The 26,534-nt window shown below is 40.2% G+C and overlaps 1 protein-coding gene across 2 annotated transcripts in view; it reads left to right on the top strand.

Annotated features, from left to right (window-relative positions):
* Nucleotides 1–26,534, top strand: part of CHST9 (carbohydrate sulfotransferase 9) — a 291,848-nt gene that overhangs the window by 193,839 nt on the left and 71,475 nt on the right. Inside the window, exons 5-6 of one of the 2 annotated variants that reach the window (XM_025365225.1) lie at nucleotides 15,122–15,143; nucleotides 23,110–23,121. The exons of the other annotated variant lie outside the window; for it this stretch is intronic. Of the exons in view, the coding sequence (XP_025221010.1) occupies nucleotides 15,122–15,143; nucleotides 23,110–23,121 (34 nt within the window). The remainder of the gene's footprint in view (nucleotides 1–15,121; nucleotides 15,144–23,109; nucleotides 23,122–26,534) is intronic. 2 annotated transcript variants of the gene reach the window in all.

The raw sequence follows: 26,534 nt of genomic DNA, 5'->3' as shown, positions 1-26,534 counted from the left end.
TTTAAATAACTTTTTTTTTCAGTTTTTTATGTTTATTGTTTTAGCCAATTTTGTGTTGCCATAACAGAATATCTGAGACTGGGTCATTCATAAAGAAAAAATGTTTATTTGGCATATGATTCTGCAGGCTGGGGAGTTCAAGCACATGACGCTGGCTTCTGACAAGGGCTTTTGTGCTGAAAAGCAAGGCAGAGAGGTCAAAGGGGAAGTAGACATGTGCAAAGGGAGCCAAAACCTAAGGGATGTCTTGGTTATAAAACAACCTGCTCTCCCTAGAACTAATGCATTCCCTTCAGAACTAATTCAATCTTACTGGAGCTAGAACCAACTTATTGTAACGAGAATAGCACCAAGTCTTTCATGAAGGATCTGCCCCCATGACCCAAACACCTCCCACTATGCCCCATTTCCCAACACTGTCACACTGGGGATCAAATGTCAATATGAATTTTGGTGGGGACAAGCAAATCGTATCCAAACCACAGCATTTACTCACACAGCTAATATTTCTATTGCTTTTTATACCTTTGTATAAACACAGTTTTTCATTCAGTATCAATTTCCTTCAGCCTACAGAAATCCTTTTTATTTCTCTATAAATTATTTCAACTCTTGTATGTCCACAAACATCTTTATTTAACCTTATTTTTGAAAGATATTTTTGCTGGATATAAAATTCTAGGTTGACAGGTTGTTTTCTTTCAGTACTATAGAGTTGTTACTCAAAGGTCTTTTACATGCATTGTTTCCAACAAGAAATCCTGTCAACTTTAATTTTGTTCTTCAGTATAAAACATGTCTTTTGTTCCTCTGGCTGTTTTTAAGATTTTCCTTTTAGTGCCAGTTTTGAGGAATTTGATTGTGATGTACATTGATATAGTTTTCTTCAGATTTTCTGTGGTTGAGGTTTCTTGAGCTTCTTAGATCTCTGAACTTAAAGTTTTCACCAAAAGCATGAAATTTTCAACTATTATTTTTCAAATTTTTGAATCTTTATCTCCTCTTTTCAGGTACTCCAATTACAAACTATAGGGCTGCTTAAAGGTATCTGATAGCTCACTAATTCTCTTTTCTTTTTTTATAGCTTTTCTCTGTGTTTTTGTTTTGGATAATTTCTATTGCTGTGCCTTAAATTTCACTAATCTTTGTCTAATCTGATATTAATCATATCCCATATAATTTTTTGTCCCAAATATTCTAGTTTTTATCTCTAACAGTTTAATTTAGGTCTTTTTTGTATTTTCCATGTCTCTACTTAACTTTTTGACCATACAGAATATAGTTATAACTCTTTAAAATATCCTTGTCTGCTAATTGTCACCTCTGAGTAATTTCTGTTTAAGTTAAGTTGATTTATTTACTTTTCTCATTATTGGTCTTGCTTTCCTGCCTTTTTACATTCCTTGTAATCTTTGATTGAATACCAGACTTTGTTAATTTTCTCCTGGTTTATGTTGGATGTTTTTGTATTCCTAGAATTTTTCTCAGCCTTTATACCAGGATACAGTTAAATTACTTGGAGACAGTTTGATCATTTTGGTTCTTGTTTTTATGATTTATTGGGAAGATTTTTGCATCTACTCAATGTGCTAAAAAGTATAACTTTTTCCAGTTTAGTTGGTAGGAACAGGCACTGTTCCCAGCCTTCTGTAAGTGTCAGGCACTATCCCCTCTAATCCTTTCTAACCCAGGTTCTTTCCCTGCCTTGAGTCATTATGACATATGCATGTACTCATCAGAAAGTGCTGAATACCCAATGGGGAGCCTCAGCAGATGTTCAGCATTCTGTCTTTGAACTGCATGCACCTCTCTGGTTCTTTGTCTTGAGAACTCTAGACACCTTGTTCATGAATTCTCATATTCGTCCTTTAAACTCAAAGAGTCTTCTCGGCTCTATTGCAGTTTTCTCTCCTTGTATTACAACCTGGGAACTCAAGTTGGTAAACTGGGACAATCACATGGCTTGCCTTGCTTGTTTACTGTCTCTCAGAAATTACTGTCCTCCTTTTCCTGCTGTTCAGTGTCATGCAAACTGTAGTTAATTCTGTTTTGTTTTAATTTGTTTGTCTGGTTGGTTGGTTTTGGCAAGAGAATAAATTTGGTCCCAGTTATTCCATCTTGATCAGAAGCAAAAGTCTCTTCTCAACATAGATTCATTTTAACTGGTTTAGAACATTGCATAAATTGAATAGTGTCTGTCTTCTCTTGCTTAATCATATGCTTATGAAATTCATCCATGTTGTTGCATGTAGTAGCAGTTCATTCATTCTTGTTGCTGTGTGGTTTTCTCTTATGTTGATGTACCACATACATTTATCTGTTTTACTCTAGCTAGACCTTTGGATTGTTTCCATTTTGGATCTGTTATAAACAGTATTATAATATATTTTGATGAACATGTGCATGCATGTCTTTCTGGTAGGTATACAACTAGAAGGGGAATTTCTGGGTGATGGGATAGGCACATGCTTCACTTTGGTTTATACTGATTGCTGAAGAGTTTTCCAAAATAGTTATGCAAATTACATTCCTCCATCAGTGTATGAGAGTTTCTTTTCATCTATACCCCCACTAACGCTTGGCATTGTTCACTTTTTCATCTTAGCTATACTGATGAAGTGTGTACAATATAGACTTTTTATTTTCCTCATGACTAATGAAGGATTGAGTAGCTTTTCAGGTTTTTTTTGGTCTTTTCATAATCCTCTTTTATGAAGATCCTCTTCAAATTCTTTGCCATTTTTCTGAGAGATTGACATTACCTTATTGATATATGGGAGTTATTTATATATTCTTTTGTCAGCTACATGTATTGCAATATCTTCTTCTTATTGGTAAATTTTCCTTTTATTCTATTAATGGTGTCTTTGGATAATAAAAAAATTCTCAATTTTAATGTAGTCGACTTTACTAGATTTTTCCCTTATTGCTAGTTCTTTTATACCCTTGTTTGAGAAAGTGTTGCCTAATCCAAGTTTATGAGGATATTACCCTATGTTTTCTTCTAAAAGCTTTATCATTTACCTATCTCAGGTATTTCTACAATCTATCCAAAATCAATTTTTGTTTGTGAAGTGGGAGTCAAGATAAAAACGACTACTTGGTCAAGCATAATTAATTGAAAAGACTATCCCTTTTGAGCTAGAACTTTTTGAGCATTGATTATGCTTCAGTCACTAGGCAAGTTAATATTTCATTTTATCTTCACAAAATCCCTATAAGTGTTTCCCCATTTTATATATTGGAAAAGTTACAATTAAATGAGTTAAATTAATTTCTATAGCCCATGGCTAGTCAGGTGTAAATTTGGGTTCTGAGCTTAGGTCTTGACTCCAACCTTGCCTAAGGTTATCTTAAGTCAATTTCAGCAAAAAGGACACTTTTATAGTTTCATAGTGAGAAACCAAGCTTGCAAAGGGGTTGGAAACCACTGGGAATGTGGGAGTGAAGAGGGGTTGACCCTAGAAAAGAACAGGGCCTTGAATAGTGTCTTGCATATAGCAAGACTCAGTGACAGTTTACTGAATTGTAAAAGTTATCCACTTTTAAATAACTGCAAAGGTTTGTTATCTACACTCATGGGGCACTTATAACTTTTATGTATAAAACTTAGTGATTTGTTCCTTGTCTAATTGCCTATGGCAGTGGTTTTCAAAGTGTGGTTCTTCAGATCAATAATCTACCTAAAACTTGTTAGAAATGCAAATTATTGTCCCCTTCCAAAGACTTACTAAATCAGTAATTCTGAAGATGGGACTATATTAGGCCATTCTTGCATTGCTATAAAGAAATACCTGAGGTGAGCTAATTTATAAAGAAAGAGATTTAATTGACCCATGGTTCTGCAGGCTATACATGAAGCTGGCATCTGCTCGGCTTCTGGGGAGGCCTCAGTGAGCTTTTTTTTCACGGCAAAAGGCAAAGAGGGAGCAGGCATGTCACATGGCAGAAGCAGGAACGAGAGAGAGAGTTGGGGGAGAAATAACACACACTTAACCAGATCTCATGAGAACTCACTGGCAAGGGCAGCACCAAGTCTTGAGGGGATCCACCCCTCTGACCCAAATTCCTCTCAACAGGCCCCGTCTCCCACATTGGGGATCACATTTTAACATGAGATTTGGTGGGGACATACATTCAAACTATCAGGGACCCAGAAAACTGCTTTAATAAGTTCTGCAGGTCATTTTGATGTCCACTAAATTTGAAACACACCGGTCTAGGGCCTATACTTTCTCCAAACATACTCTCTAGAGAGGGTTCCCCTAACCTACCATGCTTGGTTATACCACCAGTGATTGCTTATTGACAGTGCCTCTTCCTAGACGCCGACTGTGATTCTTAGCCTGGCTAATATTTGCACAGAGGTCAGATCCTCCCTCTCCTTACACAGATGGTCACACACTTAGAGGTCTGGATTCAGTCCCTCAGTCCTTCTTCTTGTCACATCACTTAGTAATTGTCTATCTGCTTGTCCATATCTGCCACAAAACTATGAGGAGCTTAAGACAAGGGCAGTTGAATTCCCAGAGTGTGGCATATAATTTTTTGAGTATATGAATTTTATTCCATTTGATCTTTGAAGAACTATCATGTGGAAAAGGAATGACTTAATATTTGAATAAATGAATAAATACTTGAAGGACCATCATGGGGAATCATGAAACAAGGTACAGTGAATGGAGACTTCAAGGAGGTTAGGAACACAGAGATACCTGTTGCATAAAATGTTGAAGAAAAGACTGGAAAACCTTAACTGTGTAACCCCTCATCCCCATCCCTTCTAAATGGTGAGCTCCTTGAAGCCAGCAATAGTATCCCATTCACTGTGTATCCCCCATCCCTAGTAAGGTCTGGAACGGTGTCTGACACACAATGAATTTACTGTAAGTGAATGGCTGAATGAACCAAAAGTTTCCTTTGTGACATAGGGTGAGTTTTGTTGCTACTGTTTTGTTTGCTTGACTGTTTTTGCTAGAGAAACAGCTCAGTTCTAGATCACCCAACTGGCAAAGTTTGAGTATTCTTAGGGGCACTTGCAAAGCAGAGGCAAAAAAAAAAAAAAAAAAAAAGTAAGAGGAGTTTAGCTTTGATAAATTTATCCAGAATTTTGTAATCAGAACTGTTTTAAGAAACTATTTTAACTACAACATACATACGTGTTTCATATTTTATAGTTTCTTCCCTTCTTAATTACGTGTGGATGAAGAGACAAAGTAGAAAGTGGATCACTGTAATCTTTTCAGTGTTGAGGGACTCAGAATTCAGTCTCTGGGCAGAGGCTAGATCATGGGTCTTTTTAACTCTGTGAAGGATTTTGTACTTTATCTTAAAGGCAGCTGTAAGCCATTGAATGACGTTAAGGAGGGAAAATAACATAATAGATTTGCTTTTCTAAAGGTCATTCTGACTGCTGTGTGGAGGATTTACTGGGAAGTGGGAAGGGGAGGATGGGAGACTGGAATACAGAAGACTGGTTAGAGGAAATATTGCAACTGATCGGGGGACTGATAGGAACTTCAGCTAGGGCAATGATGGCATGGAGGAAAATGGACTGGATTCAACTTAGTAAGTTGACTCAACCCACTAAATTTGCTGACAAAGATAGGGGACTTGTCAGAAATGATTACAGTTAGTTTTCAATTTAATAGCAATAATTAAATTGTCAGGCCTCCGCTTCTACTGGATGTGTGAGGTTATGTAATGGAAGTCTTTGTTAACTACAAAGCACTGTACACATGCAAAGTGGGATAATTACCCACAGAAATCATACCTCCAAAGTCCATGAGCCAGAGGCAAGCTCTGAGGGTTGGAAAATGAGTTCATGTTTATTGGCGATCAACAGCAGGATTGCACATGTATTCCTGAACAATGCACTTACTGTTCATTCTCAAGTGCTCATTACAATGAAAATTAGTAACACTTGAATGATTGATGTGGCTCTGTTCTGAATATGCCACTTAGCAAATACTTGCTGCAGCTAAGTCAATCAAGAATTCACACATTGATGGATGCTAGACATGAGTGGCTATTTTTTGTGAATGGAATGAAGATGGTACCTCACCTCACCCTGAAGAGTAAGCATCATGTCTACATGGGTTAAGCAAGATTTTTTTTATAACTTGGTATTTAGGTGTGAAGGACTTTGTCTGGTTATGCATATTTACGTTTTTGGCCTTGTAAAAAGAAACCGTTGGCTCTTTCTTACCAATATCTTTTTAAGTCAAAAGCCTTTAGTTAACATGGAAAATTTAGCCTGTAACCAATTCCAATTTCCCAATCTACTTCTTAACTTGAGAAACTAGAAAAAAAAAATGCAATAATCCAACTCTGCTATTAGAGAATGTGAATATAAGAAAAAGGGAGCCTCCTGTGGCTCCATCAACATCACAGAACTCTCCTTACATATTTAATGACCATTTCTATATAGATGATATTGATCAGCATTTTGAAAAAAAAACCGAACAAGTGAAAAAAGTACATATGTTCCTTAAGATCACTTCATTTTTACATATTCTTTCTGCACTGGGATTTAGGACATAGCATATTTAGGCTTCGTTTTGGCCGATGGGTTGCTAGGAAATAATCCCATAGCCTCTTTCATACCTCTTTGCTCATTTTCTGCCCTTGGTAAAATATTCATTATGAACTCTTATAAATTATGAAACCTTTTTTTTCCCCAAGAAAAGTGTGGACTTTCTTTTTTAACAGATTTAGCACTGATAGGACTGCTTGCCTTAGGCAGCACTACCAGTAATTGAATCTGCATGCTGAAGTGGTAAACCCTAAGAATTTTTAGAGGAAGGAAACCTGACATATAAAATGGAGTAAAGGCAAGCTGATGGAGAAGGGAAAATTCAGTGTTGGGCAACTTCCTGACTCCAGTGTGTGAATTATTGAATAATTGAATGTTATAGCATGTACTGAACATTAATTCTGTCAAAGTTTCTAGAGTAAAGAATAAATCGGTAGTCTAATCTCTCTCATCCTGCAATTTATGTTTGGTACATAATCATTGCCATTATTATCCTCATTTATGAGTCAATTTTATTACACAGTTGGATTAAGCACTAGTTTCTTACAGTCAACAAGAATGTATCGTGAATCTGTTATACTTCTAGGCACTAGGGATTGTAATAACTTATTACATTTGCCTCTTCCCTTAAAGGAGCTCATAGTCTTCTTTGGAAGAAAGACAAGTAAATACGTAACCACAACAAAGCATCCTAACTCTATAGTGAAGGGTTATATAGAAGCATAGAGGAGACACACCTAAGCTTAACAGGTAGAGTGGGTAGGGAAACAGAGAAGGCTTCCTGGAGGAAGGAGTATCTGTCCTGTCTTAACGTAGTCTTGATGGACTCTGGGATATAGCTTGAAAGCAATGAAAGTAGATCCAAGTTCTTTAAAAGCAATTGGAAAATACATGTCAAAAGTCATTAAAAAATATTGAAGTTTTAGAATTGAATTTCTAGAATTTCTCCTTTATGAATCTTAAGTTTAAAAACAATCTGAAACAGAGAAAAATACATTTAAAAATGTTAATTGTAGTGTAGTAACAATATGGAAACCAGCAATTGAGGTATTTTTAAGGAAATTATAGTTTATCAACTCAATGGTCTAGAAGGCAGACACACGTGATTTTTGCTAAGAATTTATCATAGGAATTGGTAGTCTATTCCACAAATATTTCTTGAGCAGTTTACGCCAAGCACTGATCTGGTCTCTGTGTATAAAAAGTTAAATAGACATGGCTCCTACTCAAAGGAGCTCTTGGTAAAATGAGAAATATAGACAATTAAATTAACTCTTAGAAGAAGAAGAGAGATGGATTCTAGTGGCAGAAACATGTCATTAGAATGCAGATGAGGCCTTTGTAAGTCAAATCAGCAAAACATAGGGAGCTACCAAAGGAAGATGGGGCAGAATATGAGTTTTGAATGATAAGAGGGGAGAAAAAAAATTGAAATAAAGGAAATTTCTTATTTTACATTATGTGGGAAACAAAAGCAGACTATAACATTGGATATGCAGATATGCAGTGTGTCCACAATTATATAAAACCAAATATAGTTTTTTTTCCATATATGCATAGAAAAAAAGAAAGTGAAGAAATAAACTGTTAATAGTGATTGTCTTATGGGTGATGTTTTTCTTACTTCTCCTTTTTGGCCTTCCCCAAATATTCTATTATAAGCATTATTATTTGTAAAATGAAAGAAAGATGCAAAGGGTTGCCAGCAGGAAGATAAAAGGCACAAAGTGTTCACATTTTAGAAGAGAACTATTTATGGTCAAACTCTCACAACAAAATAGGATGGGCATATTTCCAAAAGGCAATAGCACAGGGTAACATGCTCAAGGATGAAAGACCCTTCTATGCCCTGACATACTTGCCACAATCTTAAAAAAAAAAGAAAAGCCAGCAAACAACAAAAACCACAGATACAGGCCATGTCACATAAGTCACCTAGAAAATTCTTATTGGCTAAGGTCTTGACTCTCCCTTGGGTTTGTCCCTTTGTAGGGAACCCACTTTGCTCAGTTCTGAGCCAGGCACCAAGTCTGCCATTTCCTCAATGCATTAGTGCCTTGAATTTGCATAACACTTTGAAATTTATGAGGCATTTTCATAACATTTACTTTCATTATATTTTCTCCACAGCCCTGTGAGGTAGGTAGGACCGATGTTATTTTTTCTCATTTTACAGTTGAAGAGACTAAGACTTAGATGAAGTTTCTTCCCTCTGGTTACAAGGCTGATAAGTGTTAGAAGCAACACTGGAAGTCAGATGTTTTTCTGAACATATGTTTATTCCTCTGCATCACAAAACTCACATGATAGACACTTCTGTCTTTGCTAACAAAAACAGACGAATATTTGTGAGACCAGAAGAGATGTCTTATTTTTCATCTAAGTGGGTTCAAGTGGCTAGGAAAGTTCTAGAACACGAGAGATTCTCCATACATTCGTGGGGGGTGGCAATAAATGTAAGGATTATTAATACTCTGATTTAAAACTTAATAAACATACAAGTCCTAAATAAAGCATCTAAATAGATATTGTCATTGTCCTTAGGAATCTACTCTGAAGAGCAGCACACGCATGCGCGCGTGCACACACACACGCATCAGAAAAAGAGAAAAGAAACAGGCGTTAGTTGAGAAGAGTAAAAAGAAAAATTTTGAGACAAAGAGATTTCTAATTACAGAAAATAAAACAATTTGTTATGAATTTCTGTTTTATTCCAAAAAAAAAAATCTATTTTCCACTTTAAACAAAATTTTACATTGGGAGAAAAAAAAAAACACAGGAAAAGAGCAGGTATCTTTGAGAATCATCAAAGCATGTCTTATTTCTTACACATGCACATACCTGCTCTCTTTCTGCCTGCATCTAAAAAGCGGACTCATTTAGCATTCACTGATGAACATAAGAGTGTTTCTGTACTCCTGCTGAGCCCATGAAGTTTTTTTTTAACTTATTAAGGTGGTGCACGCATCATGCCCTAGTGACTTGAGCTATATATGCCCTTTGAAAAATCTCTAATGACATGTTGGACACCCTGCATATAAATGTCACCACTTGGAATGAAAGTCAGACTTTTGCTCATGGGAATGTTCTCTGCCTGGCCTCAGTGTAATATCCCTGATCTAATGAAAGCAAATGGTTCTCAGTAACTCCCTCCTAAGTGTAATAATGCATATTGTTTTTCGGATGCTTATAATATGGCGTTGGTAAATAGCTTAGCAATACACATAGGAACAATTATACTAATGGATAAGGAAAGAAAATTAAATTGCTATCTGTATAGCCCTAGACCTTTTAGATTATTTTCAAAACTCATCACTGCAACAATGATTTCTCCCATATTATTTTTAACTAGCATGGCAGACTTGGCTTCCTACATGTATGGAAGGTATCTTTAAATCCATATTACTTTTTTCTTTTTTTTTTTTTTTTTTTTTTTTTTACACAAATGACCTTTGGAAATGATTTCCAATAACTGCAGCCAACTTTAACCTCAAGGCTTGGTAGTGAAAGGTCACTCTACATTTAGACTAAATGCAGATAGATTTGTACTCCCTGCAGCAGGCTATTGCTTTAGGACTTGCTATTGTATTTGACCCAATCTTCTTTCTAACCCAAGCATTTAGACAGCTTCCATCTGGGTTTTGTTTAAACCTTTTTTTTTAGCTTCAGTACAAATTAAAAGGCTTTATATATTGGCAAGTAACTTTTTTTTCTTTAGAGATGCACATTTTTCTTAGAAATCTAAGACTATAGAATAGAGTATGCATGCTGAACTTCTCTTAAGAATGACTCCATGAATTTTGCACGAAGGATGCTCCCAGTCGATAAAAGGGCCTGGCAAGGCACATGAGACTGCTCAGATCCCTCATCTCTCACTCATGTTTTTCCTTCAAATAACATCTTTCCTTATAAAAGAGGAAGAAACAAAATGAAAAACGCTTGGACTAGGCAGCTATACAAGCACTTTGTAAGATTGCCTGAAGAAGAATGCAAGGAGATGGATTTTTTTTTCCTTCTACTAAACTCTGAGGACCTTCAGATCACAATTGTCACTGTGATGGCCTTCTCAGAAGCAAAGCAGCCCCCTGTCCCCAGCTTTCTTTCCTCACTGTGGCCTGATGGCTTCACATATTCATGGGACTTTGTCACATCATGCAGTCTTTACAAATGAGTCACAGGAATGCTTTCCTTCCCTTCCACAGTAGAGAAGGACTTGAAAAGCATTCAAGAGACTTAGTCTCTCTCCATGTCTGAGTAGGCTTCAAAAATGCTGAAGATCAGAGTCAAAGAAGGCAATGGCTCCCTCACCTCTTCCCTCCTGGATCCCTGTCTGGCCCAGCTAGAAAGCAAAATCACTTCCTAATGCTGGGCAGGCAGGGACTGGAAAGGACTCTGGACTGGGTGTCAGGAAACCTGACTTCACATTCAGGTTCTGTCAGTTACCAGTTATGTGGCCTAGGGCTAAATCACTTCTCCACCAGGTTTGATCTTTTATCTGAACAGAATGAGTTAAAAGAATTATCTCTGTAAATTCAGTGAAACAATATCCAGCTTTGGCCACAGCTCCTTTTTCTAAATGAGTGTCTTCATATCAGATTCCTCAGGGAGAGAGTCAGATTACTGCAAGTGTATCTGATTCTGATTTCAAAGAAGGTTCTGGAATGACTCCATTTGCCCTAAGAATGCACCAGAATAAAATGATTTCTTACATTCAGGTAGCATTTTAAAAATTCTAAGTAGCTTTTGCTGATCCCACTTATTTAGTCCCCCTGTTGAGCACAGATTTGGAGTACATTGTTGGAGCCCCTCCAATGTGCTTTGCTGCTAACAGGCTAGCACTCCCACCCATGAGAAGATTGCTCGGGTGCACTGGGTCCTCCTTGTTCTCCTGGTTCCTCCCATGGTGGGGGACACCTCCTGCTGACTGGCCAATGACAGAAGTATGTGGGAATACAAAAGGCCAACTCCTTTGCCCCAAGGTGAATAAATTCTGAGATGTAATTTATGCTCTGCAGTGCCCCTCCCTCACAAATCAGGCTGAACTATAGCAAAGATATAGAAACAACCCAAGTGTCCATCAATGAATAAGATAAAGAAAATGTTATATATATATACACACACACACTTTATATATATATACACACACACACATATTTTATATATACACACATATGTATATACACATTGGAATACTATTCAGCCATTAAAAAGAATAAAATTAGGTCCTTTGAAGCAATGTGAATGAAACTGAATGCCATTATCTTAAATGAAACAAGTCAGACACAGACAAATACTGCATGTTCTCGCTTATAAGTGGGAGCTAAATAATGTGTGCACATGGACTTAGAGTGTGGAATGATAGACAATGGAGACTCGGAGTGGTGGGGCAGTGGGAGAGGGCAGATGATGAGGTATTATGTAAGGAGTACACTGCACATTATCTAGGTGATGTGTACCCTAAAATCCCTGATATCACTACTGCACAATTTCTGCATGGTACAAAATTATACTTGTATGCCATACATTTATACAAGTAAAAAGAAAAGTCAGGCTGAGTGTGGGCTCCTTCCTATTCCCTGTGTCTCTTCTCCCCACCCTCACTGGCTTCTCCTGGAAGCACTTGTTCACTACATCACTTGCAACTGAAATCTTGGCTCAGAAGAACCTTATCTAATAAAACAGTAGATTTAAACAACAAAGTAAGGGTGGCAGGACACAGTAGGTGTGTTATCAAAAGACCCATGTTTGCACTTCTGCCACATAACAGCTCTCGGGCCTGGAGCAGGGTGCCCAGAGCCCCAAGCTTCTCTTTCCTCATTTGTGAAATGAAAATAAGTATGCCTGGGCTGGGCACAGTGGTTCACGCCTGTAATCCCAACACTTTGGAAGGCCGAGGCAGGTGGATCATTTGAGGTCAGAGTTCAAGACCAGCCTGGCCAACATGGTGAAACCTTGTCCCTACTAAAAATACAAAATATTTAGCCAGGCGTGGTGGCATATGCCTGTAATCCCAGCTCCTAGGGAGGCTGAGGCAGGAGAATCGTCTCAGCCTGGGATGCGGAGGTTGCAGTGAGCCGAGATTGGGCCACTGCACTCCAATCCGGGTGACAGAATGAGACCCTGTGTCAAATAAAATAAAATAAAATAAAATAAAATAAGAAATAAAGAAAAAAAGAAAAGAAAAGAAGTGTGCCCGCTGTGCCTACTATATGGTTGTTGGGAGGACCAGAGGAGACCATGGATGATGGAAGTATTTGAAATCTGCCAGGCACCATGCAAACATAAGGAAACTAATTTTTAAATTGGAAACAAAATTATAACCTAAAGCTAAAGTCACTGATAGGGTTTCAGAAGAAATCAATTCAACAGCAGTTATAAAATACAGAAAACATACTTCACATCTTATTCTCCTCTTCCCTCTTCCTTTCCCACATTTTTCATACTTCCATCATCCAAAATGTTTGCTGTTCTTTTCAGGACTCCACCTGTGTTGGAACACTGATAGTGACTAAAGAAAGTGTTGGCTGGGCGCAGTGGCTCACGCCTGTAATCCCAGTACTTTGGGAGGCTGAGGCGGGCGGATCACAAGGTCAGAAGATTGAGACCATCCTGGCTAACATGGTGAAACCCCGTCTCTACTAAAAATACAAAAAAATTAGCTGGGCATGGTGGTGGGCGCCTGTAGTCCCAGCTACTCGGGAGGCTGAGGCAGGAGAATGGCATGAACCTGGGAGGTCGAGCTTGCGGTGAGCTGAGATTGCACCACTGCACTCCAGCCTGGGTGACAGAGCGAGACTCCATCTCAAAAAAAAAAATGAAGTGTTGCATTCGCCTCTTTGGTTACTCACAGTTTTTCACCTGGTTAACGATCTTTGCCATGCCTGCCTGTGTCCACTGTCCACTCCTGAAGACTGCTTTTCATCTTTTTAGTCCCTTATTTCTTTCATTTCAAATTGCATTAGATCTTAAAACTTCAGGAAGGAAATAGGCGTCTCCTTGAGTTGTTATAGGTCATAGTTCAAATGCCATACTTCAGATTGTGTGAGGCTGCCATAAATTGATGGAACGCAATAAAATAGAGTTACCAAAATGTATGGCCCAGATGGTGGCTTGATTAAAAACATCTCAGTGTGTCCAAAATATCATGGCAGGCACACACAATTTTTTTTCCATGAAGGCCCTACAAGATTCATGATAACATTTTATTTTTAATGAGGATCTAATTAGAGAGCTCAGCATGAGAGTCTGAACACATGAGCAGTCAGTATAGTTTGGTGCAATAAAATATTCCTTGAGCCCGTAGGCACCAGGGATAAAAGGAAGACTAGCACATAGCCCCTGGTGGGGGAAACAGATACAAAAACCAGGTCATTAGAATATGATAAGGGCCCAGCATGCTCAGAGTGATGGCACCCATTTGGGGGCTCAAAAAACTCTTTCCCACTTAAAGGGGTGTCTAGTCTTTTGATTTCCTTGGGCCACATTGGAAGAAAAAGAACTACCTTGAGCCACACATACAATACACTAACATTAACAATAGCAGTTGAGCTTTTAAAAATTGCAAAAAAACATAATCTCATGTTTTAAGAAAGTTTACAAATTTGTGTTGGGCCACATTCAACGCCGTTCTGGGCTGCACACTGCCTGCAGGCCATAGGTTGGACAAGCTTGATCTAAAGCAACATCTTCTCCAGTTTTTCTGAGACTACTTGAACCCGGTGCCTTCTATGCACAGTTCCGCACCTTTGCCTCCTTGATGCCTTCTCATCCCTTGGGACTCTTGACTCATGCATTTTTTTTTTTTATACTTTAAGTTCTAGGGTACATGTGCATAACGTGCAGGTTTGTTACATATGTATACTTGTGCCATGTTGGTGTGCTGCACCCATCAACTCGTCAGCACCCTTTAACTCGTCATTTACATCAGGTATAACTCCCAGTGCACTCCCTCCCCCCTCCCCCCTCCCCGTGATAGGCCCCGGTGTGTGATGCTCCCCTTCCCCAGTCCGAGTGATCTCATTGTTCAGTTCCCACCTATGAGTGAGAACATGCAGTGTTTGGTTTTCTGTTCTTGCGATAGTTTGCTGAGAATGATGGTTTCCAGCTGCATCCATGTCCCCACAAAGGACACAAACTCATCCTTTTTTATGGCTGCATAGTATTCCATGGTGTATATGTGCCACATTTCTTAATCCAGTCTGTCACTGATGGACATTTGGGTTGATTCCAAGTCTTTGCTATTGTGAATAGTGCTGCAATAAACATACGTGTGCATATGTCTTTATAGCAGCAGACTCATGCATTTTTTCATACACGCATTTGTTGTGTGCCTAATTCTGCCAGGTACTACTCTAGACACTAGAATTTCCACATAGAAAGACACGACCAGTCCCAGCAGTCTGATTATAGAGCTTACGTTCTAGCAGTCAGAAATAGACCATTGAAAAGGAATTAGGTAAACTATAGGACTGCAGACTGCAGAAACGACCATGAAAGAAGTACGTGGAGTTGTGAGACGAACAATAAACAGGAGAGGCTTCCTTGAGGTCAGGGAAAGCCTGTCCAACAGGAGACATTTGAACTAAGACATGAAAAAAGGAGAGAACATGTTCTAGGTAAAGGGAATGTCCGTGAGGCTGGAAGAATTTGTTGTAATCAAGTGACCAAAAGGAGGCCAGTGTAGCTGTCTTCCCTAAACGAGGAGTTGGGTGCCGGGGGTGAAGCCAAAGGGTGAAGCTCCGCCGTCTTTGGGTCGTGGGAAGAAACTAGATTTCATTGTTAGTGCCATGCAGCGTTTGAAGCCAAAACCGCATTTAAAACACACACTCGAAAGGAAATCTGGTATCAAAAGCCATGGCAAGGAAAAGCGCCATCTCCGGGTGAGCCGCCCTCAGCTCTCAGCCGGATCACTGACTTGCTCGCCGCCTCCCCCTGCCTCCATCTTTACCCTCCCAGAGTCCATTGTCAACACAGATCCTTTATCAGGTTAGTGAAACCGTGTTATTTTTCTGCCTCAAATTCTGACACGGCTCCTTGTACCATTCGCAGGAAAACCTGGAATCCCCAAGGCCTCACGCCCCAAACTCTGACGGTCCCCATCTGCCCCACCACACTGGCTTCCTTGCTGCCTAACACGGCCATGCTCTCCCTCCCTGTAGGGCTTTTGCGCTGCTGCTCCCTCTGCCTGGAACCGTTTCTCCCAGGATAGCTGCATGACTGACTCTGTCACCTCCTTCAATTCCTTGCTCAATGTCACCATCTATTTTTTCTTCCTTTTTTTTTTTAGTTTTTATTTTTATTTATTTATTTATTTATTTATTTATTTATTTATTTATTTATTTATTGGAGTTGGAGTCTTGCTCTGTCACCCAGCCTGGAGTGCAGTGGTGCGATCTTGGCTCACTGCAAGCTCCGCCTCCCAGGTTCAAGTGATTCTCCTGCCTCAGCCTCCCGAGTAGCTGGAACTACAGGCCCGTGCCACCACGCCTGGTTAATTTTTGTGGTTTTGGTGCAGATGGGGTCTCGCCATGTTGGCCAGGCTGGTCTGGAACTGCTGACCTCAAGTGATCCACCCGCCTCGGCCTCCCAAAGTGCTGGCCTTGCAGACGTGAGCCACGGCGTCTGGCCCAATGTAACCATCTTAATGAACACCCGATTCCCCTCCACACCCCTGCCACACCTCCACCACAGCCTCCGCATCCTGCTCTGCTTTTTTTCCCCCATAATACTTGTCATCTTCTAACATCTTCTACCATTTGCTTATCGTGTCTATTTCTTATTGTCTGGGTCCCCCTTGAGAGTCTGGAATAAGCTCCACCAGGCAGAAGTCTTTTGTCTGTGGGGAGTCGTGGGAGCTATCCATAGCCATGGGCGCTCTGTCCTTCCAGGTCTAGTGTAGGAGTGGATTTCCCTGCCCCCCTGAGTTGGGCGTGGCTGTGTGACTTGCTTTGGCCAATAGAAAGCGAGCAGAAGGGATGCGTGGTGCTGCTGCTGCGAGCAGAGCTCTTCGCAGCCAGCGCATCTGCCACATCCCTTCCTCTCTCTGACACAGCATCTGCACCTTTCTAGATGGCGGCTGCTCCACTGGGCTCGCTCCCTGAGTGATTAATTCGAACATTATTCCCCTGGTAGCCATCGAAGGACACAGAGTGTGATAAAGGAATAAACCTTCCCTTTTAACCCACTGTGACTTGGCAATTGTTTGTTACTGCAACACAACCTAGTCTATTCTGAGTATGTCTCATTTGTTCAGGGATGCCTCCTGAGTACTGACGACAATGCCAGGTGCACAGCATATGCTCCATAAGTTTGTTGAGTGAATTTCTCTGTCTTTACTCTTAAATTTTTACACAGCATATTTTAAATTTAAATGCACTAAAGTTGTCACCAATATCTGGACACAAGCCTTATTCCATTGAGTGTTCTATGACTGACATGGTCAACAATCAACATTAAGTCCTTACTATACAAGTTAGGTCTTTCTTAGGGCCCCAGAGGAATAAGCCACTGTGTCTACCTTAAGATAGTTTGCAATCTAGTTGCAGAAACAGAATATGTGTTCAAAATCATCTGCCCCACTGTGTAGTAGTGGGTGATATCTCCTAAAACTGTCCTGGGAGTTCAGGGGTGGAAGCCGCTAATGACGATGAGGTTGGTGAGAGAAGGGGATAGGAGGCTACCTGAGCTGGGCCTTGAGGACGTAGTCAAGCAAAAATAGAGCTGGGAAAAGAGGATTTCTGCCAGAAGGAACAACATTCAATCACACACAAGCAGGAATAGATCTTGAAACATTAGACGGTAACATATACCACGATGGGCAGAGGCCAGATTTCTTCGATTGCAGTGATGGATGTCTATGTGCTGGCTCCATGACTTTAGACGAGTCAGGTAACTTCTCCATGCTTCAGTTTCCTTATTTATAAGGTGGCAATTATGGTGATACCTACCTCAGCCAGGCACAGTGGCTCACACCTATCATCCCAGCACTTTGAGAGGCTGAGGCAGGAAGATCCACCTGGACCCAGAAGCTCAAGACCCGCCTGGGCAACATGGTGAAACCCCATCTCTACAAAAAATATAAAATTAGCCAGGTGTGGTGGCGCGTGCCTGTAGTCCCAGCTATTTGGGAGGCTGAGGCGGAGAATCGTTTTAGCCCCAGAGACAGAGGTTGCAGTGAGCTGAGATTGTGTCACTGCACTCCAGCCTGGCTGACAGAGTGACACCCTGTCTCAATAATAATAATAATAATAATAATAATAATAATAATAATAATACCTACTTTAAAGGGTTGTTGTGTAGATTAAATGAATCAATACATACAGCGTTTAGAATTGTACCTGGCAGATAGGAAGCATTCATTTGGAAAGAAGAGTTGAGAATTGAGCAGATCTCAGATTTTGCAAGATCTTGAATCTGAAATAAAGCAGTCTAATGTCATTCTATAAGCAAAAGTATTTTCCATTTGCAGTTTAAAGATTTTTATCAGAAATCTGTATTTTAGAAGCTTCACATCACAGCAGGGTGAGTCTGGGTTGAAAGTGGGAGACACTGGAGGCAGAGACACTGGTTTAGAGGCAGACATGATAATCTCACTGTGTGGGCCATTTTAAGCACACACCATGGTAATGGCCAAGGAAGAAACATGCCGGAGACACCCTGGAGAAGGTGCTCTGGACCTACCAACGGGTCATGTGGGAAAGGAAACAAAGAAGCAAATGGTCCCAAAATTTCAGGATCTGGATGACTAAGATATATAATGATGACACTGACCAAAATGGTGAATATCAGAGGGGAACAGATTTTAAGTGAAAGACAACAAATTCTATTTTAGACACTAAAGTATCAAGGTCAAGCTATTTAGAAAGAAATTAGATATGATAAACTGAAGCTTAACTTAAGGCTACGCTCAAATGTCATTCAGAAAACCTTCCCCAAATAACTTATCTAAAATACCTCCCTCTTCCCTCACTCTCTAGCTCATCACCCTAATTTATTTTCTTCATTTCACTTCATGTCACAATACGACCGTACACATTTGTTTATTTGGTACTTGTTTGTACAGCCCCTCCCCAACTCTCTAATGTAAACTCAGCAAGAACAGGAACCTTTTCTTTCTTATTCATTGCTGCATCCACAGAGCCCAGGAGAGTGCCTGGCCCAGTCGGCTTTCAATAACTATTTTGTGAAATAAACTCATCTTTATCTGGGAGCTTAATTGCCAAATATATACTCACAACCCAAGGTCACCTTCAATCTGTATGGAGACTTCTATCCTTTTATTATTAGGGCTTCATACACACACACACATACACACATACAGAGAGAGAGAGAGAGAGGATCAAGGAAGACTAGCTAGTAAAGAATATTAAAATATAAGACTGCATAAATTCAAATGAGAATGGTCAGTGGAACAGAGTGAGTATAGAGAGACTTGAACCCATGTGAGGATTTTGTGTAAGTAAAGTGGTAATCAGTAGAAGAAAGATACATGTTTCAATCAATATTGTGAGCAAAACTCACCAGCCATCTGGAAGAAAAACGTATCTCGATCCTTTCCTCAAGCGTTACACCAAAATAAATTTCAAATGTGTCAAATTTTTAACCATTAGGTAAGAAATCATCAAAAGAAAATTATAAAAGTCATAGAAGAAAATAGCTCATTTTTAAAAAACAGCTGTGGATTGAGAAAAGCCTTTCTAAGAATAGTATGAAATGCATGCACCATAGTAGAATATTTAATAAATATACACATATTAAAGACATCCCCACACAGGAAAAAAAAAAAATTCATGACTTCAAAAGACAGCAGAGTTAAAAATTATTTAGAATTTGGCCCACAAATATCTAATTTCTTTAACGTGCAACAAAACTATTATAAATAAAAAGTAGATGTGTGGAAAATGGACAAGCTATAGTAAATAAACACCAATGATTAGTAAACATAAAGGCATCGACCTCACTCACAAGTTTTTTAAACATTGGTTAAAACCATGAGATAGCAATGTCAACGATTTCAAAGTCTGACAATGCTAAAGGCTAGGGGATGTGGGTGAAATAATAAACCCTCATATATCATTGGTGGGAGTGTAAATATATATTACCTTTTTATGGCCATTTAGCAATAACAGCCAAAAATTAAAATTTCCATGCTGTATTAGTCAGGGTTCTCTGAAGGGATAGAATTAACGGGATGGATGTGTATATGAAGGAAAGTTCATTAGAAGAATTGACTCACATGATCACAAGGTGAAGTCCCACAATAGGCTGTCTGCAAGGCGAGGAGCCAGGAAGCTATTCCCAAAGTCCCCAAACCTCAAAAGTAGGAAAGCTGATAGTGCAGCCTTCAGTCTGTGGCCGAAGATCCGAGAGCCCCTGGCAAATCACTGGTGCAAGTCCAAGAGTTCAAAGCTGAAGAACTTGGAGTCTGATGTTCGAGGCATCCAGTATGGGAGAAAGATGGAGGCCAGTAAACTTAGTCAGTCTAGTCTTTCCACCTTCTTCTGCCTGCTTTTATTCTGGCTGCACTGGCAGCTGATTAGATTGTGCCCACCAAGATTGAGGATGGGTCTGTGTTTCCCAATCCACTGACTCAAATGTTAATCTCCTTTGGCAACCCCCTCACAGACACACCCAGAAATAACAATACTTTGCATCCTTCAATCCAATCAAATTGACGCAATATTAGCCATCACACACACCTTTTGGCCACGTAATTTCACTTCTAAGAATTTAACCTATAGAATATACTCGCACGAGTACACAAAGATTACGAGAAAGTTCATTGACAAGTTGCTTGTCAACACATACAATAGTTATCTGCCCCCAGAATTATAGGACTTCTATTCAGTAGAATACAATGCAGTTGTTGAAAACAGAGAGATAGATGTATAGGGACCAACAAAAAGATGTTTACAACATACTGTTAAACAAAAGCAAAAAACAGAAGTAGCTGAAGAGCATCTACAACATGGTCCTGCATGTGTAAAAAGCAAAAAGACAAATATAAAAATCCTTGTATATGCAATAAAAACTTTCAGAATGTTAGATAAGCAGTCTCTTATATAAGCAGCTTCCTATATAGCATTCAGAAAGCTTTCATTTCATATACAAAGATTTTTATATTTGTCTTCTTGCTTTTAAAGACATGGGGGTGTGACTAAGGGTGAAGTGACCCCTTTGATTTTCACCTTATACTCTCTCAATATTAGAAATTGTTTATGATGAATATGATTACTGTTCGGATTTCACAAAAGGAAGAATAAAGCCCTCAGTGTTTCAGTCACATGCTCCTTTTGACCCATCCCCCAAAAAGCGTATCTGTAGTGTCTGCCTGATTATTCCTGAGTCTGAAATGACAAGTCCTCAGGCCAGCCCAAGGTATCTACCAACTGGAACATTAGGAAATCATGTCAATTTCCAGAATCTTCTGAAACTCTGCAGGAGGTTTTTTTTGCTGTTTATTTTTTATTTATTTTTTTAAAGAAAGTAACAATTAAGTCTTATTTTCTTATCTCCAGTAATCATCAAAAACTTAGCCAGGGACAACCAGAAATCCTAAAATAATGCATGTGCCTTAAAATACCCAACTTTCCTTCCCTTGTTGAGTTGATAACAACTTGGGATCCTCTCCACCACTGCCAGGGGAGACAGGAAGCTGAAAGAATGACTGGCAAGACTGTGTCATGACAGGAAGGTCTGTGGCCAATCCATCGGAAGGCCAAACAATTCTAAACAGCTACGTCACAGGTATACATACATGTGCACACATGAACGTGCATGTGGTGAGAGAGAGAGATTCCAAGTCAATATCATCGTTTCATCAAAGATGTTTAAATCCAGAAGTACTATATGTATTATTTATATTCATGCCTTGTTTCAAAATCATTTAAGGCAAAGAGATGACATTTTTTAAATCCCCAAAGATCTAGATTATTATTCTTGCAACTTAAAATGAGTGTATATTTCTGCTTTGGGGTCTAAGACACCAATAACATATTTTTAAGGCTTTAACTCACTTTTGCTGTGCCTGATCTTTTCCAAGAATTTAAAAGAGATTTCTTTAGAAAAATGGAAGAATATTTTCAATTATATTTTGTCCTTGATTTTTTATAAGAGCTGTTATATAAAGCATAGTTTGTATGGTGTCCCACCTTTTTAACACATCAGAAAAAATATTAAAAATTGTCAAGATTGGATTTTCCTAACTTACCCTTTTTACACTAAATGATCCATTGAGTCTATCAGTTGGAATTGCCAGACACTTTAGAAAGAAATAAAAACAATTAGTTGAGAAAAATAAAAGCAGCATTATGAATAAACTATGTACTTTTTGCCAAACTGTATAACATTAGGCAAAGGAACTGAGGCATGGATCATATTATGTCTATTCTGTTTTAATTGTCAATCTCATCTCACTGGATGGTAGTCAGGGTTCCAGAGAGTTCGTTTCCTCAGTGTCTACTTCTTTGACACCCTTTCTTGTCCTCCTATGAGATGTTTTCTTCCTGAGTCCCTCACTAGGCCTACCAGTTGACCATGAGGCTCTGATCCCTATGAGTTTATTCAGCATCTGATGCTACTAATATAAGATCTTCTTACCATTAACTCTACAGATGATGTTTGCTGTTGCTGCAGGAGTGAAGAGGAGAGTGATGTGTTAAGCTCTTCTAGATACATGGCACACATTATTCATTTAGTCTTCATAGCAACACCATGCAGTAAATTTTTTTATTATCACATGTCTCTGATTTGCAATCAGTGGCTTAGAGATGTTAAATAAGTTGCCCAGTGTTGCTCAGCTAATGGTGTTGGAGATCAGACTTGAACTCAGGTCCGTGACTTCCAAAACCCATGCTATAGGCCAGGTCAAACTAAAGGGCAAGCCGGATGGCCTGCTGCCCAGGAGTGCTAATCTATAAAAAGCACAGGACATTAGTGGAGTAAATCAGTAATGTGTTGTCAGTTCACTGAGGTTCTCATACACAAATCTTCACATAGTTAGAAACTGATTGCACTGCTACGGAGCTACACTGCTCCTGCAAGTGGAAATAACACTGCCACCAGCACCAGTACTTGCTACCTCAGTTGAGTATTTTTATGAAACACATTGCAGGCTGCACAGTGCTGCTGCAGACCACGACCCGCCAAGCCAGGGGACACTCACATGAGTCTCATAATCCATTCACAGTCAGCTCAAATTCTAAACCCAAATAATGCTGGTCCAATGCTTGTAACTGGGAATGCATTCAGTTGTAAATAGTTTTCATAATAGCTTCCCAAGAATTTCTTCACTTTGGACAACTACAATTAATGAAGAAATCACGATTCTGGACATTAAAGAAGAGAGGAAAACGTCTTATTTTCTATCGGGAGAACCCACTCCTGATGTTTAACGTGGGTTCTTTTCTATTTCCTAAGTGTCTCGGCTGGGTTGAGAAATAAAGGGAAAGAGCACAAGAGAGAGAAATTTAAAGCTGGGTGTCCGGGGGAGACAACACATGTCGGCAAGATCCGTGATGTTCCCTGAGCCGTAAAACCAGCAAGTTTTTATTAGCAATTTTCAAAAGGGGAGGGAGTGCACGAATAGGGTGTGGTTCACAGATATCACATACTTCACAAGGTAATAAAATATCACAAAGCAAATGGAGGCAGGGCGAGATCACAGGACCACCAGATGAGGTGAAATTAAAATTGCTAATGAAGTTTCGGGGCACGCATTGTCTTTGATAACATCTTATCAGGAAACGGTTTGAGAGCAGATAACCTGTCTGACCAAAATTTATTAGGCGGGAATTTTCCTCCACCTAATATGCCTGGGAGCGCTACAGGAGACCTGGGCTTATTTCATCCCTTCGGCTTCAACCATAAAAGACGGGACACCTTAAAAGGGGCCGTCTATAGGCCTACCTTCAGGGCACATTCTCTTTCTCAGGGATGTTCCTTGCTGAGAAAAAGAATTTAGTGCTATTTCTCCTATTTGCTTATGAAAGAGGAGAAATATAGCTCTGTTCTGTCCGGCTCACCCGCGGCAAGTTCAAAGTTACCTCTCTTGTTCCCTAAACATCACTGTTATCCTGTTTTTTTTTTAAGATGCCCAGATTTCATATTGTTCAAACACACATGCTCTACAAACAATTTGTGCAGTTGATACAATCACAGGGTCCTGAGGCGACATTCATCCTCCTCAGCTTACGAAGAAGATGACAATATTAAGAGATTAAAGTAAAGACAAGCATAGGAAAACACAAGGGTATTGATTGGGGAAGTGATAAGTGTCCATGAAATCTTCACAATTTATGTTCAGAGATTACAGTAAAGACAGGTGTAAGAAATTATAGAAGTATTAATTTGGGGAAGTAATAAATGCCCATGAAATCTTCACAGTTTATGTTCTTCTGCCGAGGCTTCAGCTGGTCCCTCTGTTTGGGGTCCCCGACTTCCCGCAACAATTTTCTAGTCTAAGGCTCCTACCATCACCCTCTGGCCTTCCTTCTGACCGCCAGGCAGAAAGACCTCCCATCCTCCCTCCTTTCCCTGTGAATTTGTCTCTCATGTCACCTCTTCCTGTCTCGGTTGCTTTGTGCTGTCTTCTTCTGCTCTACTCTGAAACACAGGGTCAATCCTGCACATTTCCTTTAGCCTTGTTCTGGAAGGGCACAGCTCAAAGCTCCTCCTTCTCCAAGGGAGAGTTTTCTATCCTTTCCAACATCACAGCATATGTGGAAGGAGGTGGTATTTGTGTAGCACACACAGTGGACAAGACTGTTCTGCTGGGAGTGGGAGGGCAATGAGCTTAGAGATTTCGGCTCCAGGTCCTGACTGGTAGACTCAGGAGCCAAGGGGCCAATACCGTGGCACGCCTGTTTACTGCCCACAGTCTGCTGCCTGAGAAGCTCTGCCCTGAAGAACACTAGAGCTTCCATAACAGTAAGCTGGGCCTATGTCTGATTTTCTGACTTATTGTAAATACATCAAGAAAAATAAAACAGCAGATATAACTAATGTGCCCTAAATGGGAAATAGGAATTTCAAGTCTAAAATGAAAATATTTGTTTCTGGAGAGAAAAAAAAAAAAAACAGATGGGTGGTTTAGAGTGAGCATACATTTCATGTAACCCGTACCTTGTTAAGGTTGTTAACTGAGAATTATAAGAGCTGCCTCTGAAAACATCCATGAAGTATTACACTAATTTCTTAGTGACTAAGTTAGATATGAGCAGTAAAATAAATTATATGGATTTCTATTTGGTCTCCAATTTTAATAAAGCTTTAGAACTTTGATAAGGGGGCGGAGCAAGATGGCCGAATAGGAGCAGCTCCAGTCTTCAACTCCCAGCGCCAGCGACACAGAAGACCGGTGATTTCGGCATTTTCAACTGAGGTACTGGGTTCATCTCACTGGGGAGTGCCGGACGATCGGTACTGGTCAGCTGCTGCAGCCCGACCAGCGAGAGCTGAAGCAGGGCGAGGCATTGCCTCACCTGAGAAGCGCAAGGGGGAAGGGAATCCCTTTTCCTAGCCAGGGGAACTGAGACACACAACACCTGGAGAATCGGGTAACTCCCACCCCAATACTGCGCTTTGAGCAAACAGGCACACCAGGAGATCATATCCCACACCTGGCCGGGAGGGTCCCACACCCACGGAGCCTCCTCATTGCTATTACAGCAGTCTGTGATCTACCGGCAAGGCAGCAGCGAGGCTGGGGGAGGGGCGCCCGCCATTGCTGAGGCTTAAGTAGGTAAACAAAGCTGCTGGGAAGCTCGAACTGGGTGGAGCTCACAGCAGCTCAAGGAAACCTGCCTGTCTCTGTAGACTCCACCTCTGGGGGCAGGGCACAGAAAATAATAACAAAGCAGCAGACACCTCTGCAGACGCAAACGACTCTGTCTGACAGCTTTGAAGAGAGCAGTGGATCTCCCAACACGGAGGTTGAGATCTGAGAAGGGACAGACTCCCTGCTCAAGCGGGTCCCTGACCCCTGAGTAGCCTAACTGGGAGACATCCCCCACTAGGGGCAGTCTGACACCCCACACCTCACAGGGTGGAGTACACCCCTGAGAGGAAGCTTCCAAAGCAAGAATCAGACAGGTACACTTGCTGTTCAGAAATATTCTATCTTCTGCAGCCTCTGCTGCTGTTACCCAGGCAAACAGGGTCTGGAGTGGACCTCAAGCAATCTCCAACAGACCTACAGCTGAGGGTCCTGACTGTTAGAAGGAAAACTATCAAACAGGAAGGACACCTACACCAAAACCCCATCAGTACATCACCATCATCAAAGACCAGAGGCAGATAAAACCACAAAGATGGGGAAAAAGCAGGGCAGAAAAGCTGGAAATTCAAAAAACAAGAGTGCATCTCCCCCGGCAAAGGAGCGCAGCTCATCGCCAGCAACGGATCAAAGCTGGACGGAGAATGACTTTGACGAGATGAGAGAAGAAGGCTTCAGTCCATCAAATTTCTCAGAGCTAAAGGAGGAATTACGTACCCAGCGCAAAGAAACTAAAAATCTTGAAAAAAAAGTGGAAGAATTGACGGCTAGACTAATTAATGCAGAGAAGGTCATAAACGAAATGAAAGAGATGAAAACCATGACACGAGAAATACGTGACAAATGCACAAGCTTCAGTAACCGACTCGATCAACTGGAAGAAAGAGTATCAGCAATTGAGGATCAAATGAATGAAATGAAGCGAGAAGAGAAACCAAAAGAAAAAAGAAGAAAAAGAAATGAACAAAGCCTGCAAGAAGTATGGGATTATGTAAAAAGACCAAATCTACGTCTGATTGGGGTGCCTGAAAGTGAGGGGGAAAATGGAACCAAGTTGGAAAACACTCTTCAGGATATCATCCAGGAGAACTTCCCCAACCTAGTAGGGCAGGCCAACATTCAAATCCAGGAAATACAGAGAACGCCACAAAGATACTCCTCGAGAAGAGCAACTCCAAGGCACATAATTGCCAGATTCACCAAAGTTGAAATGAAGGAAAAAATCTT

Source organism: Theropithecus gelada, chromosome 18 (genome assembly GCF_003255815.1).
Source record: "Theropithecus gelada isolate Dixy chromosome 18, Tgel_1.0, whole genome shotgun sequence".
NCBI classification, from domain to species: Eukaryota; Metazoa; Chordata; class Mammalia; order Primates; family Cercopithecidae; genus Theropithecus; species Theropithecus gelada.
The sequence above is the reverse complement of the archived record's forward strand: the minus strand, read 5'-3'. Positions and strand labels throughout refer to the sequence as shown.